General features: G+C 40.4%; 1 protein-coding gene across 1 annotated transcript in view; it reads right to left on the minus strand.

Moving 5' to 3' along the window:
* Positions 1 to 18022, minus strand: part of CSMD1 (CUB and Sushi multiple domains 1) — a 439588-nt gene that overhangs the window by 386810 nt on the left and 34756 nt on the right. Inside the window, exons 3-4 of the mRNA XM_056856290.1 lie at positions 9852 to 9976; positions 6528 to 6649 (exon numbers count right to left, since the gene is read on the minus strand). Coding sequence (XP_056712268.1) covers positions 6528 to 6649; positions 9852 to 9976 — 247 coding nt within the window. The remainder of the gene's footprint in view (positions 1 to 6527; positions 6650 to 9851; positions 9977 to 18022) is intronic.

An 18022-nucleotide genomic window follows, 5' to 3' on the forward strand; every position in this document is an offset into this window, starting at 1 on the left:
GGTTTTTCCTGCTTTTCTTGTAGCCTATGAAACAGTTTAAAAGGATCAATTTCTTTACTTTTTGTATCTTAGATGTATTTTGTATGCAAATTTTTAAACATTATTTGTATTTTTCATCTAATTCACTATTTTGTTGATGAGATGTATACAAGTGGGAATCCTCAAGGACTTGCGGGAGGCATCTTATTTCTCCCTCCACTATCTCCTCTTTCCCCTTCCTGAAAGCCCCTATAGCCTCTCCCTGTTTCCTTTTCCCTAGACTTTCCAACCTCCAGGTGGGGCCTGAAGATCTCCTGGAATCACTGCTGATCTCCCAACCATAAATATCAGTTCCTGCTTAGGGTTCCCAGCTCCAGCTAGGGAAATTCCTGGAGAATTGTGGGTGAAGCCTTGGGAGAGTGAAGTTTGGGGATGGAAGTGACCTCAGCAGGGTATAATGCTACAGAATCCACCCTCCTAAGCAGCCCTTTTTTTTTCAGGGGAACTGATAGGGTTCCCAACTGCCCAATTGTGGTGGGTAATTGCCCGCCAATCAACCCCGGCTGGCTGCTGATCAGCTGATGGTCAGTGGGCAGAAGCAGAAAGGAGAGAGAGGGCCCCTCTCCCTGCGTGTGCTCCTGGGAACGCTCCAGCCTCCCTTTCCAAACTACATGCTAGATTGGTCCCAATCTGGCCTGCAGCTTGGAGAAGAAGGTGAGAGGGTTCCTCCTAGCCCTGCGGTCTGTGCGCTCTGACTCCACAGAGCACACACACAGCGGGGCTTTGAATGTTCCTGTCTCCCTTTCCAAGTGCATGCCAAATCATTCCCAATCTAGCTTGCAGCTTGGAGAAAGGCAAGAACCTTTCTCCTGGCCTGCTGTACACACACTCTGACTCCACAGAGCACGCACACAGTGGGGCTAGGCAACCGGAAGTAGTATCAGGAGCACGCACAAATCCTTCCACCCAGCCCCACCCAAAAGAAGCTCCCGCCAAATGTAAGTGGGGACCTGGCAACTCTAGGAACTGATCTCTATTTTCTGGAATATTTCCATTTTTGCATTCATGATGTCATACTAATAGCTTTTCACACATTACCAAGTTGTACAAGGAAGCCATTCCTATCTAGGAAATTGAATTAAACCTGTATTGAAATAAATATGTGGTGATCATCACAAGTGTACATTGTTGCATGTAAATATGCTTGAAAACTACATTTATGAACTTGAGTAGATCAGTAGAGAGTCTGGATGAATAATGGCTGAGTGGATCAATACAGGTTACTGTGGCAAGAGGCCATATGATTTGTTTATTGCATTATGTCCCTGCTTTTCAGCAAAAAATAATGGCTCCCAACTAAATCCATACTTAGCATGGCAGAATAAATATGGATTGAGTTGCAAATGTGAGTTGTGAAACAATCAGATTTAGTGCATCTGATTTTAAAAACGGAACATCAATCTACTTAATCACACTCTTAAACACCCCATTTTGGTGATGCAAATCAATATTTGCTGTAGTTAAAATAAGACTTTACAGAGAAGTAGTATATCTCCCAATCATTTCAATCATACCACACCTATGGAACCTCTGGTGACTCTTCTGGGTTGTGGCCTAAAGCTAGGGTTGCTAGGTCCCTCTTTGCCACCGGCAGGAGGTTTTTGGGGTGGAGCCTAAGGAGGGTGGGGTTTGGGGAGGGGAGGGACTTCAATGCCATAGAGTCCAATTGCCAAAGCAGCCATTTTATCCGGGTGAACTGATCTCTATCAGCTGGAGATCAGTTGTAATAGTGGGTGATCTCCAGCTAGTACCGGGAGGTTGGCAACCCTACCTAAAGCCCCGTTTTTCAACTCAACATAGGCACATTCTGTGGCTATTTCCTGATATGCTAATATCAACACATGCACACATGAAGCTGTCTTATACTGAATCAGACGCTTGGTCCATCAAAAGTCCGTATTGTCTACTCAGACTGGCAGCGGCTCTCCAGAGTCTCAGGCAGAGGTCTTTCACATCACCTACTTGCCTAGTCGCTTTAACTGGAGATGCCTAGGATTGAACCTGGGACCTTCTGCATGCCAAGCAAATGTTCTACCATTGAGCCACAGCCACTCCCCAAATTCCTTTAACTTTCAGCTTTGCAACCATATTCCTCTTGGAACCCAAACTCCCCCAGGAACCCAAACGTGCTACAGGAAAGCACTGTAGACTTTATTTTTGCTACCCCTATCCTGACAAGAGCAAACAAAATATTCACTACCTACAGAAAGGGGGAAAAAAGTTTTGTTAGAAGCCATAGAATTTACTTGGCATGAACAGTTTATGCTACAGCAGGTACAGTCTTTAGACAAACTTGTAAATAGGGCATACCTTTATTTAACAGATCATTAAACCAAGAACCACTGTAGCACTCAGCAGCTGAAGTGATCCCATAGTCTCTAACCAGTCAGGAGAGTAATGTGCTAGACTGAGAATCGCTGCCAAAAATGACACAGCACCTGGCCCTCCTACAGATTGCAAAGGAGAGCCCCAGTGGTTAGTAAAGTTATCATGGAATGGTGAAAGCAGCAGGAACTTCTTCAATCAGGGAGGAGGAATGAACCGTAACAGTAGGTGATGGAAGGGCATGTTTAAAGCAAGCTGGTGGTACAGCTTGAACACTGAGAAGTACAGAGTAATAACAATTGAAGTTGGGTTCTTGGAAATTATCCAAAGATGACAAATATTAAAAAGCGAGAAACAGAACAGAAAGAGAGAACACTAAAATGCCTATGGAATTAACTACAAATTAAAACACCTGCAGCACAGTCGAGATAAAGCCATTAGGGAAAAGCTCAGACACACACACACACACACTGCAAAGTAGCTATTTGTGAGCAGTAAAACTCTTAAGAAATGACTCAGTATGGTAGTGATCAGTGATACATTAGTAGGACCCTGAGGAAACAAATTGGTGGCAAGTCTTCAAAATAAGCAGAGCATTAAAAGGAAATACTTTTGAACAGGTAGAGAACAAACTTTAACAGCTAATTAGTATTGAACAGAAAAGGCAATGCTATTGGAAGTGCAGCAGATGTTTAATGATGTACACAAAGGAAATACTTGTTAGTTTGGCTGATTTACACAGTAAACTTTAGATCACAAAGTGACCACTGAAGATAAAGCAGCTACATTTTGAGATTTCTTTTCCATAAATTAATCTTATTAAATGTTTCCCAAAGTTTAGGTAAGCATAGTTGTTTCTAAACCACTGAGAAGTGAAAATCTCAATTTGCTCTCTTTTATCTAAGGGTAATTTTTACCAGACCTCAAGAAGACACCAAATTCTGTTGCTGCAGTGAGAGTTTTGAAACATAGATCTGTAGAATTGCACTTTTGATATTATAAAGAAGATATGTCCTCCCCTCAAACCAAACTAGGCCCCTAGACTTGGTAGCAGGGTGATGATTTCATCTTGAAGGATACAAAGTACCCCATTTCTGACTAAGAAGGTCTGGCCTAAATAGTCTGCAAAATAGCTGTGGAGGTGGACAACAAATCTGGGGTTGATGGTGTTTCACTAGGGTTGCCAACCTCCAGGTACCAGCTGGACATCTCCTGCTATTACAACTGATCTCCAGCTGATAGAGAGCAGTTCACCTGGAGAAAATGGACTCTATGGCATCCCGCCCCTAAAACCTCCCACCGGTTGGCAAGAGGGATCTGGCAACCCTATGTTTCACTGTTGGTTTGACTAAAGAAGACTGTCATGATCCTGAAAGTCAAGTGTTTCCACATACAAGACTATAGGACAAAATCTACGGAGAAACTTTCTACCAAAATATAAAGCTACTCCAAGGGACATGAATGATCAACTAAACCACAATGTAAAGTGAATGAATTTACATCTCACTGCATCAGATGTTAATTATTATTACATTATTTTTATCCATTTTGTTCTGTCTAGTATATATACAACACAGTAGGGACTAGTTTTGCATTATCTTTTTCATAACAAGATAGACATAACACCTTGCTTTCTTCTAAGAAAACAGAGTGCTGGGCTACATGAGGAACATGAGTTGGAAAGAAACAAAATGAGGTAGTTGTGAGTTTCCTGCATTGTGCAGGGGGTTGGACTAGATGACCCTGGTGGTCCCTTCCAACTCTATGATTCTATGACGTTATCATGCAGAAATGTAAAATGGATGCATTAAATTACACTAAATTAGAAGTCATACAAACTGAACATCCTTTCTAGAACATATGTCAGTATAAGATGCAGGACAGCAGTCTTCAACTCCTGGGCTGGGACGCGGAGGAGGGTTACAGAGTTTTACCTGCTTGGTCCTACAGAGCTACTATTTTGCTGTTGCTTTTTAGAAAGATCTGCTTTTTAGCACACATTATAGCACAAGGGTTTCATACATTATTGCCTTTCTTTACATGCAAAATAAGAGCAGCAGCAGATCAGTGAGGTTAGGTCACTCAGTGGTGGAGAGAATTTCTTTTTATCACAGGTAGGACACCTTCTCTCTTGTCATATAACTCTGATGTCAAGTTAGTTCCTGTCACATGTTACAACTCAGTGGGTCCCAGTGTTAGGGATGCCAACTTCCAGGTGGTGGCTGGAGAACTCCTGCTACTTCAACTGATCTCCAGCCAATAGAGATCAGTTTACCTGGAGAAAATGGCCTCTTTGGTGCATCGCTGTATTTTTATAATGCTGGTCAAATGACCGTAATAAATGATTCAGTTCAGTGGCCTCTTTGGCAACTGGACTCTATGGCACTGAAGTCCCTCCCCTCTCTAAACCCCGCCCTCAGGCTCTGCCTCAAAAAATCTCCAGGTATTTCCCAACCCGGAGCTGGCAACCCTACCCACTGTTATGGGGGCAGGGTTAAAGTCAGGCCTGGTTCTGGAAATGTTGAAGGTCACTACTATATGAGAGTAAAGGAAAATAACTGGAAAAATATGTATTGAATAATGATGAATTGGAAAAACACACATATGACTGTGATATCCCATTTCATGTTAAACCTCTTGCAGGCTCATTACAACTTTGCTACCTCTTAATGAATAACAACAAAATTCCAATACTAAAGAAAATCTAATTTTCTAAAATGTGTTTAACTGCAGTGAAAACATTCGTATCCATTTACTTAACAACTAAAATTACATTACCCTTGTTTCATTAGCATTTAGAGATTGCAGAAATTATTCTGTAACGTAATGCAATATTGCAGTGGTAGGAGTTATACATTTCAAAATCTTCACTGTAAAGCCATGATGTTAAAGCACACGGCTTGGTGCTTACCTGGAGCCGAGGTTGGGGACCCGGGCTGGGAAAAGGCGGCAGTTATTTAGATAGGGCGGCTGGCATGAGCGGCAAAATTCCGGCCGCGTTGCAAGGAGCCCTTAGGGAAAAGGGCTCGGCCAATCACCACCCGGCTGCAGGCTCAAATGAGCCTGTTAGAAGGTTTGGGATGCGGGGCCAAGAAAGCTAAGCTGGAGGAGGGTGTTTTTCACTCTGGTCCTCCAGCTCACATTATAAGGGGAGACAGGCAGGTGGAAAGAGCAGTCCGTCTTCAGCTTTGTCCCACCCATCCTTCCCTATGTTACAGTTTGCTTGTTAAGTTGTCACAACTTGGCGGTTTAGGCATGGGACTGGATTAGTTTTGAGGGGCGAGTGGCCTGCGTGGCCCTCTATGCAAAATTGGGGACCCCAATAGGGGGTTTTGGGGGAGGCTCGAGTGCCCAGCTCGGGGGCAGCAGGGTGGAGCATCTACCTGAGTGGCGGGGGAACCACCAAGTGACGGAAGCCCAGGTGTTTTCCCAGCTCCGCCATCCTTTTCAGCCCTCCCAGCGGGACCGTTGGGAGGAACTGATTATCAGCTCGCAAGGTGGCGGCTGATACCCTTCCAGTTCCCATGCCACACCAAGGCACAAAACAGCTGTTTGACAAAATAAAGTTGTGGCCATTTATCCAAAAGTATATTAGTGTCTGAGTTTTATTGTTAAGGTTAAATGGGGTTGGAGGGGCAACTGCAGCCGAAACCCAAATTAGCCCTGGGTCAGCAAACATATCTCCTCCTAGATATAAATTCTGTGAAAATCGTATATTTTTCATGTTACAGAAGTCAAATACTTGGTGTTGCAAGTTTGTTAAAACCAGTAAAATATTTAATTATCTTGGACAATCTGAAATTCAACCCATATAATAACATATAATAACAGTATGCACAAATGTCTTAATTACCAGTAATTTTAGCATTGGCCAGTATTGTCCATGTTAACAAATCGAACTGTAGTAAGGTATAAAGCAAAGGATAAGAAAATGCTATTTCTCTTAACTTTTTTTCTTACTAACATCTCATGTACCAATAAAAACTGTGCAAGCCTTTCAGAATGTTACTTACTACTGTCCCAGTGCCACTTACTGTACTATATATAATTCATGTAATTAGACAATAAATCTACATTAGAGTAATCTGTTGTTGTTTTTAATTTCTTGTTTAAAGGTAAATTTGTGAAATTATCTGGCAACAGACAAAAGACAAGAAACATACCTTTTCTGGATCTAGTGTTGTGATAACCCATACACAATGTGCATTGTCTTCATACTGAACAGGATAATTAGGAGATGTAATAATTCCACTTGGTCCACGCAGATTGGAACCGCATGTTCTAGCTAGAAGCATAAAATGGCAAAATGAAACAAATTGTTTTAGACACTAAAAATTATTTCAAGGAAACACTGCGAACAACATTAAGAATTAGACTATTTAAAGGGGGAAATTTGATGCCACTTTAATTTAATGGATAATTATACAGCAAACATATGTACAATCCACCTATTACTGAAATTAATGGCAAAACTCTCATTGGTACCTGTGCCTTTACTATTGAGGACAGCATCACAGATTGCAAACTTCACTGTTCTTGAAACAGCTAGGACTTTCCCCCAATTTGATGATTTCCCTTCCCAACAATCTCTGTGTTTGTTTTTTTAATTGCTGTACAACATTACATATACCATAGATGCACTTCTGTTGCAGTGACACTACATTTTTAGACCACCTGATGTGTGGTATACAATAGATACCATTCAGCATAACTGGTGCAGTAGCAACAGATATACTCTATACTCTCTGTAAGAGTGATGGTTCTTCTAGAGCGTATAGCGTATATCCACTGCTACTGCATCAGTTGTGTTGAACATTGTTTTCTGAACAACTCAAGAATGAGTGCCACTGACCAGTTCTGTGTGTGTGTGTGTGTGTGTGAGAGAGAGAGAGAGAGAGAGAACTAGTGACAACTCCCCAACATATGCCAGAGCTACTTTGTGTATCTTCCCTGATGTATAAGTCAAATACAAAAGCAAACTCACACTATTTTTGAAGTACTGAACAGCAATAATGAAGCTACACATCCACATTGCCGCACAGCAGTGCCCTGCCATTTTGTGGAACATTTGCTTAGTTTGATTCTATTGTATTTTTTGGTAGCTGTATGCTCCCCATTGTGTATTTGCAACAACATCTAGACAACTTTTTTCTTCCTAATTAAAAAGAGAGGGAAGCCACAGTATAGCTATCTTCCCCACATTGAGTGAAAAAACGCATTAGGATAGCTGAAGAAAGAGCACTGTGAAAAAAGCAAGATGTTGGTCACGCACATTTCAGTAGACTGAGTACAAAAACTTAAACAAAAAGCTGCTAAGTTGGGATGTTTAAGACAACAAATCTTGTTTTGTTATTCTTGCTTACAAAACCTATTTTCCCTCGAGAGTGTTGTATATTTTAGAAGCTTGCATACAATCTACTTAACAAGATGTGATAGAACAAAAAACAAACAAACACTGCAGTTAAGCAATCCTTTGTCCTTTGAACTGGAAGACACTGTACAATCCTTTGCAATGTAAACCAATTGAAATCGACAGGCTTGGACCAGTGTAACTCTGAACACAGTGGCACTCTTATTCATGAGAATCCTGATTGAGGTAATTTTTTTTTGCTATGGCCTCTTGCAGAATTTAAACTAACGAGAAACAGGTTACAAAATTCAAGGGTGATCGTCTTGCTTTTGAATGATCTTTTGTCGTGGCAGTGATAGAGAGCTGTGATGGGTTTAAATATGAACACAAAATGTAATTTGCTGAAAGTACAACCAATTTAAAATCTGGATAATCTTGATGAAAATGGACACACTCAAACATTCTAATTTACTTAATCAAATCAATAATGATAATGTTAGTTTTTTCCCCAAAATTCATACAGACAGATTATATGAACACCACGCAGCCAAATTTAAGCACTACTGATTTCAAGAGAACAGCGATTGCTATTAAGAGAACCCAAGACTTATCAGAGTTATAAGTCAATGGAAAGTCATACATGCTTCTTATCCATGTACAAATTAAGTAGTTAAGTAATCAGTCACCTGGGTTTTTTAGATAGTGGCTATTCACCTCCTAAAGGAGCATAATGTTTACATATTACTTTGTTGAAGTAATAAGAAATATTGTGTCTATAATTATACTAAGTCATGGCACCTTTTCAAGTGACAGCAAGATAATATACTCCATTTCTAAAAGTAATAAATTAATGTAACTGCTGGCTAAATTCTTTAGAATGGGTTGGTACCAATGCAGGAATCCAGGCTACAGTTTCAGCCAAGGATCAATATTCTCTTTCTAATTTGTTGCTTTGTAAAAACCAAAATACTAACCAGACATCAAGTGAGACAATTACTTCAAGTGTCAGAGATCCTTCAGTGAAGTTCAAAGTTGTAAAATAGTTATTATCCATATTTTATGTGTTTGAAAGATTTTTAAAAATCTAAGAATAGCCTAAATAAAGTAAGGATGGATTAGATTTTGGCATACTGAAAGGTTTGTAAATATGAAGACTGCCTTATAGAAAAGATAACCAGTACTAACTAGGGTTGCCCCTCTTTGCCACCAACGGGAGGTTTTTGGGGTGGAGCCTGAGGAGGGCGGGGTTTAGGGAGGGGAGGAACTTCAATGCCATAGAGTCCAATTGCCAAAGCGGCCATTTTCTCCAGGTGAACTGATCTCTATCAGCTAGAGATCAGTTGTAATAGTAGGAGATCTCCAGTTAGTACGTGGAGGTTGGCAACCCTAGTACTAACTGGCACCATATAGACTACAGAAATTTCTGAGATTGCAAAGTTTCTTTGATTTTTCTCAAAAGAACATCATGATGCATTCCATTATATAGACAATAAAGTGGTTGTTCTATAAATACAAGGTGTTGCTACATAATGTATTATTTATGCATTGTCTGCAATGTGCTAGAGACTTTATAAATCTACAGGGGGGAAAACTGCACTTACTTTCAAAATGCTTAAATTATGAGTTTTCAGACATATGGCCCTAAGCTCTGACTTAACAAAAGATCAGAGCCTACTGTGTCTCCCTTATGCTGGTCTTTGGACTCAGTCTGAAAACAATCACAAAATCCCACACTTTCACTGGACAGGCTGGAGACAAGCAATGGAAATGAGTGTGTGCCAAAGGGCGAGCAGAATATTTATTTATTTAATTCCTATCCTGCCGTTCTCCCCAATGGGGACCCAAAGCAGCTTCTCTCTTCCATTTTACCCTCACCACAACCCTGTGAGGTAGGTTAGGCTGACGGTGTGTGACTGGCCCAAGGTCACCCAACAAGTTTCCATGGAACAGTGGGGATTCGAACCTGGATTGGATCCTAGTCCAACACTTTAATCACTATACCACACTGGCTCCAAATTAAGAACAGGACTGGAGAAAAGTCTTCCTTCAATCTGTGATTTCTATTTCAGTTTCTATTCCAATGTCCTAGTTTTTTCATTCTTAAAACTTAGGTAGTACTCTGATGGATAATACTCACCACGGCAAATTGGCCTATGGTCACTCCAAGCGGCCAGAGTATCAGTCACCTTTTGACAAGTGATGCTTTTTGTACCCTGCAGCACATAATTGTCATCACAACTGAACTGTACACTAGCACCAACCCTGGGGGGGAAATAAAACAACAGGGAAATGTTTCAGATAAAGTTTTATGAAGTTATACATTAAATTTATGATGCAAAACAAGGATTATGCTTGAGATGCCAAAATCATTCTATATATATTAATTATATATAAATGCAGTTTACAGTGGAAATAACAGAGAAGAAAAACGTGCCTGCTAATAGTACTATCTTGGTAATGAAAAGAAAATGTTTTAAAACCCAAAATTCAATGATAACATAAATAGAAAAGAACATACAAATGCACAATCATATTTTCATTTTATAACATACTGATTAAATTAGCTGATATCATATTTAATACAGTGCTACATCATGCTCAATAGAAAAGTCCTGATAAACAATATTATGTTAATACGACAAAACGTTATGAAAGTGAAATATGATTGAAGGTAGAATTGTCGACACTTGACTCTGAATGGTGCTAATGATCTTGAATTAGCAGCATGGGTAGGAGAGCTTTGGCAGGCAGAGGTGTGACATCTGAATTTCTTGATTCACAAAAATGTACAAAAGTAAAGTTTATTGCATGTTTTTTTTTCTTATAATTATAATAATAATAACGCTTTCTTAGAGATAAGCGATTCCCTACAGTTCCATCCCACAGTTCCTCTTCATTCCCAGAACTCCACTTCTATTTTAGTTTGCAAACTTAATCAAAACAAGAATCCCAGAAGTGGCAAAAGAATGGTCCACCATTTGCCTTCTCCCCCCTTGCCTTCTTCTCCATAATGTTTAGAAAAATTATCGACAGTAGGTATGGGGGAAGGTGGGTTTCTGATGGCTATTGGAACCGTTTCTAAGTGTTGGGATAGCTTTCTCAATCCTACATTGCATCTCTGAGTCCATAAGTGTATTTTTAAATGAGCCAAGCACATAATCTTTTCTATCTGCCTGTATCTAGTTTCAGTGCATACTTCTGGGTTCTTAGAAGAGAGTCAGACACTTATAGTGCATTCCTGAGCTTTAAGGGTGAAAGCCCTTAGGAGGCCAGGAAGGTACTGCACCAGCGTTAGTGGCCCCAATGCTGGTGGGGAGGCCCAGATGCCGGCCTCCAGGTGCTCCTGTGGCAGTGCCGCCCCAGGCCCCACTGGCGTAAAGGCCTGTGCCAGCATTCCAGACTCCACCACAACATTTTTAGGAACTTCCCAACCTGGAGCTGGCAATCTTAGTTAGGCTGGCCTTAGTGAGCCCTCCCCCAAAAGCCAAAATAGGCCTGGAAGGGGACTGCCCCCCTCTGCCCCTGCCTTTTACTCACAAAAACAGAACCCTGGAATGCTGTGGCTGCCTAGCAACAGCCACTGAAGGAATCCATTGCTTAAAGCTGCAGGCACCCCTTTTATCATTTTTGAGTCTTTTAAACCCCCTAATGTGTGTGTGTGTGGTGGTTGTTTTTTAGATTACACATTTTTCTATAAACCCGGGGCCCTTTTCAGGTTTGTAGAAAGATCTGTCTTGCAAATTCACAGCTCTAGTCATCACATTTAAGTATCCAAAGTTTTGGTAGACTTTGCTATTAGAATATAAAATATGTCTTTGAGATACTGATTGGATTGACAGGTGGCATAAATATCTGGGGGGGAAAAGATAAGAAAGAAACACAATTACTATTGTAGGCACAAATGAAATGAATAGAAAGGACATGGCAGAAAACTTTATATAAAGCCCAAGCATATCTTTAATTACACTAGAAATATGTTTATGGTTCACCCTGCTACGGACCACTATTTATGTCTTCCCACTCCCCAGAAGGAAGACAGCTTATGTCTAGTAGTAGCTGCATGTTCAAACTATAATGGCATGATTCTGACTTTATGCATACTAGCAATATGGCTATTCAGCAAGTTGAATCAAGAGCACTGTTGAGAAATAGCTCTAGCAACACATGGGACAAGAAAATTCTGTCTTCATTCCACTTTGTGTTTGAAGAAGAAATTAGCCAGATGTGACTTGTTTTAGCCCAATGTGATGAACAAATCCAAGTTACAACAACTGCCCCAGCTGTATTTTGTAATATATCTACACTGAGATACTACCTAATCAGAAGTGATACTTGGAAGAGCTGTGTCCATAAAATCATGACCACTAACATGGAGGTAAAATAGAAGTGTGTGTGGGGGGGGAACTCCACAAAAAACTTAATAACATAAGAAAGGCCCTGCTGGATCAGACCAAGGCCCATCAAGTCCAGCAGTCTGTTCACACAGTGGCCAACCAGGTGCCTCTAGGAAACAACTAACAAGACGAGTGCAGCAGCACCATCCTGCCTGTGTTCCACCGCACCCAAAATAATAGGCATGCTCCTCTGATACTAGAGAGAATAGGTATGCAACATGACTAGTATCCATTCTAACTAATAGACATGAATACCCCTCTCTTCCATCAATATGTCCACTCCCCTCTTAAAGCCCTCCAAGCTGGCAGCCATCACCACATCCTGGGGCAGGGAGTTCCACAATTTAACTATGCATTGTTTGAAAAAATACTTCCTTTTATCTGTTTTGAATCTCTCACCCTCCAGCTTTAGCAGATGACCCCATTCTAGTATTATGGGAGAGGGAGAAAAACTTCTCCCTGTCCACTCTCTCCAAACCATGCATAATTTTATAGACCTCTATCATGTCTCCCCTCAGCTGCCTTCTTTCCAAACTAAACAGCCCTAAGCGTCTTAACTGCTCCCCATAGGACAGTTGCTCTAGTCCCCTAATCATTTTGGTTTCTCTTTTCTGCACCTTCTCAAGGTCTGTAATATCCTTTTTAGGTGTGGTGACATTGAAATGGAGGAAAAAATGAGTGCTACTGAACGAAGAAACTGGGAAAACATTGAGAGTCTTAACTATGTGAAGCAGGGGATGAGGAGGAGAAAGTGAGAGGCGGGGTTGGGGGAGGACAACAGCACATCAGCTGCTTCTGTCCACCAAAGCCATCTCACAGTCTAGCTGAGGGAGTGGATAAAGGGACAAGGATGAAGGGGAGGACAATGATGGTGAGGGAGGAGGAAATGCCCATTGGGAGGACAAAGTTACACCCACTTTGGTCACCGCCTACTCCCCCCCCCCCATGATATGAGACAGCTTTGGAAGGGGGGAAACAGTACATGGGCCATCCTCCTTTCTTCTTTCCTTTCATTCCTCTCTCTCCTCTCCCCAGATCTCTCTCGCCTTCAGTGGGATTTTCAAACTTTCCCCAGTGCTTTCTTTATAAGTGGTTAAATCATGTCTCCTTTACTTGCTCTCCTTCCCCCACCCCATCTAAGCTATTTCCATGCTAGAGGCCATGACCAGAGAGACATTTATCAGTTACCTGAAAGTAAACACATGGCAAGTGTCACATCTGATTATACCCTGTCAGAACAGCATCACACTGGCTTGAAATTAGGCACTGATATGTGATAAGAAAATAAGGCAGACTAGCCTAAGAGGGCCGTGATCTGAATAACTCAGGCTAGCCCAATCTGTCCAGATCTTGGAAGCTTAGCAGGGTTAGCTCGGGTTAGTACTTTGATGGGAGGCCACCAAGGAAGTCCAGGATTGCTACGCAAAAGAAGGCAATGGCAAACCACCTTTGAATGTCTGTTGCCTTGAAAACCCTACGGGGTCATCATAAGTTGGCTATGACTTGATGGCAATTTCTACCACAACCACCAGCCAAAGAAGATTTTATTTATTTATTTAAAACATTTATTAGCCACCTTTTTGTGTTGTGGCACTCAGGATGGCTTACAATAAAATGAAACAGCAGTTATAATGCACATAAATAACAGTTTAAAATCTCAATTAAGGCTGCCAATAAATAAAAATTATATTTAGTCAAACGCAGTTCTAAATAAAACTGTGTTCCTCAAAATCGAAAGTGAGGGGACCAGGCGAACCTCCTTGGGGAGGCTGTTCCATAATTGTGGGGCTGCCACTGAAAAGGCTGTCTCTTGAGTGCCCACTGGAAAAGCTTCTTTGATTGATGGGACAGACCTTAATTCCTGGGCAGGAACGGATGCAGCGGACACACCAGCCAAAGCTGGGCGAAAGCACTCCAAGCCACCCCAGCCACTGGGTTTTCCAAGTAACTGAGGGGTCCCAAGCTTCAAACCTGGCTTTTCAAGGGGAGTTTAACCCCATCCAAGACAGGAGGGATCTTGATACTTTGGTCTGCCTTTCTACTAACCCAGAGAACCTCTATCTTGTCAGAATTAAGTTTCAGTTTAAGATGTTATAAGTATTACAAGATATTACGGAACGCTGTGACACTTCCTTATAATGTTTCTTTAAAATATCAAAGTACAAGTACTGGGAGGTACTGAGTAAAAATAGACAGAGCCTTGTGGTTTCAGTAATGGAAGAACTTGCAATTAGAACTGAAAAGCAAATAGGATCAACCGGCACTCCACTCATTGTTTCAAAACCTTATGTTCTTCTGTGCCCTTAAGTATAGTAATTTACAAATCAGTAGGTGATCCCTAATGCTTCCCTGAAGTGTCTGAAGTTGATTACTATGAATTATTGTCTAGAAGGCTAATAAAGAATTAGAGCACCAGGTGTTCATTGAAAGCATCAGTCATCAGCACTTTTAAAGCCCATCTACAGGTTCTATACCTACAATACCTGAAGACCCCCTCTCTCCAGGATGAGAATGCCCAACAACAAGGCTTCCTCAGTGACATTTCACACAATAGACTAAGGAACTAAAATGCAGAACAATTTCTTCATGGCTCCATTGATATGGAGTAATTAGAAAAAAACTGTTTTAGTATCATGCTGTGAAAGTTAACTGTTGAGGAACAGAGATGGGCAAAGGTTATCCTCTGGTGTACTATGCCTGAAGTTCGACTGCGTTTGATATATGCTGCACATATAGCTTGAAACAAAAATCCAGTTTGTTGAGGATGGTATTATTAAATTATTATGAACACAAGTTTTCATAACAATTTAATAATACCAACTAACTGGATTTTGTTTGAAGGTATGTGGGCTGCTTACATTTTCCAACCTTTTTCTCTCAACTAGCATTAAATATTTGCTGGGGTTTTGTTTCTAATAAAGTAAGGGGGATGAACACAGTTCTGCTGTATGGAAGATGAACAACATGCTGTAATGTGGTGAGATAGGGTGTCTCCTACCAGTATGTTTGCCTGGATACAACTGGAATTCACCTAGGTAATTGCATTTTATACCGAGCAAGTTGATTCTGTCATTGAGAAATTGGAATGCATTGCATTTCATTTAATTTTAGATCAAAATTAATAACTGTGTTAATTAGCAATATTAATGATGATTACTAAATTGTTTGATGTTTTGGTTATTGCCAATAAAAAGTATTACAGAACTTTTGTTTTATGGGTTCTTCTAATAGAACAACCTGACTACTTATAACCTTTTAAATAGCCTTTCCTGGCAATTGATAGTTCAACATTTAATTCTTTTGATTGGCTCTCTCTACAAATTTTTCTATTGTATGGTATTTTTTTTTTTTAAATGAGTTGACCAAAATTGTATAAAGTATTCCAAATTCGGCTAGACATTAGGCACCCTGGACTGGTAATCTTCTCTAGCAGGGCTGTTAGATGTACTCCCTGCTGGGGACGAGAATCCACTTGCATAAATCCAAAGTTTTCCAAGAAAGCTGGACACATAAGCCCTACAATTTGATAATTACCAATGCCTTGCAATGAACAAGAACACCAAAGTTCTTTTTTAATCAGCTCTAACTGTTAAGATCACAGAAGCTGTGGATGCAACTCATTGGACAAGTCACCAATTCATGCAGTTGGCAGCTCCACATTACAAACCCGGAACATTCCTGGATACCATTGTTGAAGATCTCCAGATTTACAAAACAATCAAATTTGTTTCCTAAAAGTCAGAGACACAGAGGGTAATCTTTATGGTCTCTGCAGGCTATGTCTGCCAGTGGCCTATGCTGAAGGCCAGAATATTCCCAACTGAACCTAAGGAAACAATAAAGAGAACATTTATATTATTACATTTATATTCCAGTTGGCTTCCACTGGATTTTCTTGCAATCTTCCACTCAGGTACTGAAAAGACCCAGATGTGCTTAGGTTCAGCAAAGTTGCTATAGCATATGTCTGCACCCCATACCCTAACACAGAAATTCCCACTCTTGTTGAGCCTGTATGCACCCTTGAATTTTTTAAGGTAGTTGGCTTTCATGTTGTGGGATCAATCATAAAATGGCCGCCTTGAGGGCTAGGTCCCATCACAAAACAATGGGAGGCTCCGTAAAATGTTACATGGGTGCAAGCCAAGCATGCTACTACCATGGAGACAGCTGTCTTCAAATGCCTCCTGAGCTCTTCTGAAGCACCTCCAATTCCAGTAAACTATAGGAAAGCCAGGGTCTCTGCTTTGAGGGAGAAGCAAATGAGTTCCAAGGAGAAACAGTGGCAAGCACTATGGTACCCACACCCCCACACTGGGGATCACTGAGCTAGGAATCTGGGAAGAATCAATAATGCTAAGCCTACATATCAAATTGTGTCACTTGTAATGGTACAAGGAATGGGAAGAGCTGAGCAGCAGTTTAGCTGTTGGTGATTTATAACATTTAAATTACATCACAAGTCCTTATCCACCTCCCTTTACTCCTTGGCATGCTACAGAAATACACCCCTGTGGAGTTAGCCTCAGGTAACCCATGGAGAGAGGGGGGCTAAATTTTACCTGAGGTGGTGGCAGCTACCGTGAAAAGGGGGACAAGACAGTGGCTAGTTTTGCCCCACAAAATGATAGAGGCCACGACACCCCCCCACCAATGTTCTTACTTTAAATTTAAAGGGGAAAATGCTAAAATCACAAATAAAAGGGGAAAAGGTTATTTAAATGCCCAAGTTAAAGTCATCATGATATTTAAAACTACAAAACCTTTCCAAATACCTTGTCAGTACTGAATCAGCAGAGGTTAGACTGACTTTAAAATGAACTCTCTCCCTTTTCCATCAATCTGATTCACTAAATATCTTTCTTCAGACTTGGAGAGCTTTTGAATAATGTGCCTGCTCATGTATTGCAATTCGGCCTAATAGCCATAGTCATTATTCTCCTGACAAGAGCAATAGCTTTTTCTAGAGTCTTGACTTGAATTTATGAAAACAAATTATTGTCTTTGTCATAGACTCTAGAGAATATTTCACTTAAAAATGTAAAATAAAGAATACTATTTTATTTTTGGGAACAGAAAAACAACAACACAAATATGCCAGCACCATCAAACTACTGTAGCAAATTTTTTGTTTGTTTGTTTGCATTATTTATATAAGGTGCTTTCTTAATGTAGTCACTGAAATACCAGCATGGACATAGTTTTTTTGGCAATATGTAAAGGTATCTGAAAGACAACCAATTATCTTTGGTCAACTCTTACAGGTAATAACTGTGACCACAAATGACAATTCAAGAGATGGAATGCTGAGTGACAGAAAGATGCTGATTTTAATGGCAGGTTTGTATGTGACTCTCACCCACAAAATACATATTAGGCATGTGTTATTTCCATGGATACTTCCACTTTACTGAATAACGATACTGTATGCTGTAGATATTCTTCTGAAACGTTAATATGGAATTCTAACAATGGTCCGGATTCCAAACATATGGTACATGGTACTTTGGATCTTAGCATTATGGTGAATATCTCTCATTTAAAGGCAAAAAGGCCTGTATTAATGATATACTGCCAGTAGTACTTAGGCATGTGCACATACACACACACACATATGCTTCTTTATTTAATAAGTTTGCTATTGTGTGTGGTGCTGTGATACTGATCTTTGGTCTCCATTTTATGAGGTGCATCTGATACAACAAATCATTCCTTCTTCACAGATCAATAATAAACTCTTGGAAACCTGTTGAAGCATTTGTGATACTTATTTGCAGCTATGAACATATTTTTGTCATATTTTTGCACTCAAAATACAAATGACCTCATTGTATTACATCCCTTGGTTTGTGTTCTTGTGTAAAGAACAAAAATGAAAGTTGCACTGGGCCTATTTCTTCCTCTCCCATCTTTC

The sequence above is a fragment of the Euleptes europaea genome, chromosome 10 (assembly GCF_029931775.1).
Source record: "Euleptes europaea isolate rEulEur1 chromosome 10, rEulEur1.hap1, whole genome shotgun sequence".
NCBI classification, from domain to species: Eukaryota; Metazoa; Chordata; class Lepidosauria; order Squamata; family Sphaerodactylidae; genus Euleptes; species Euleptes europaea.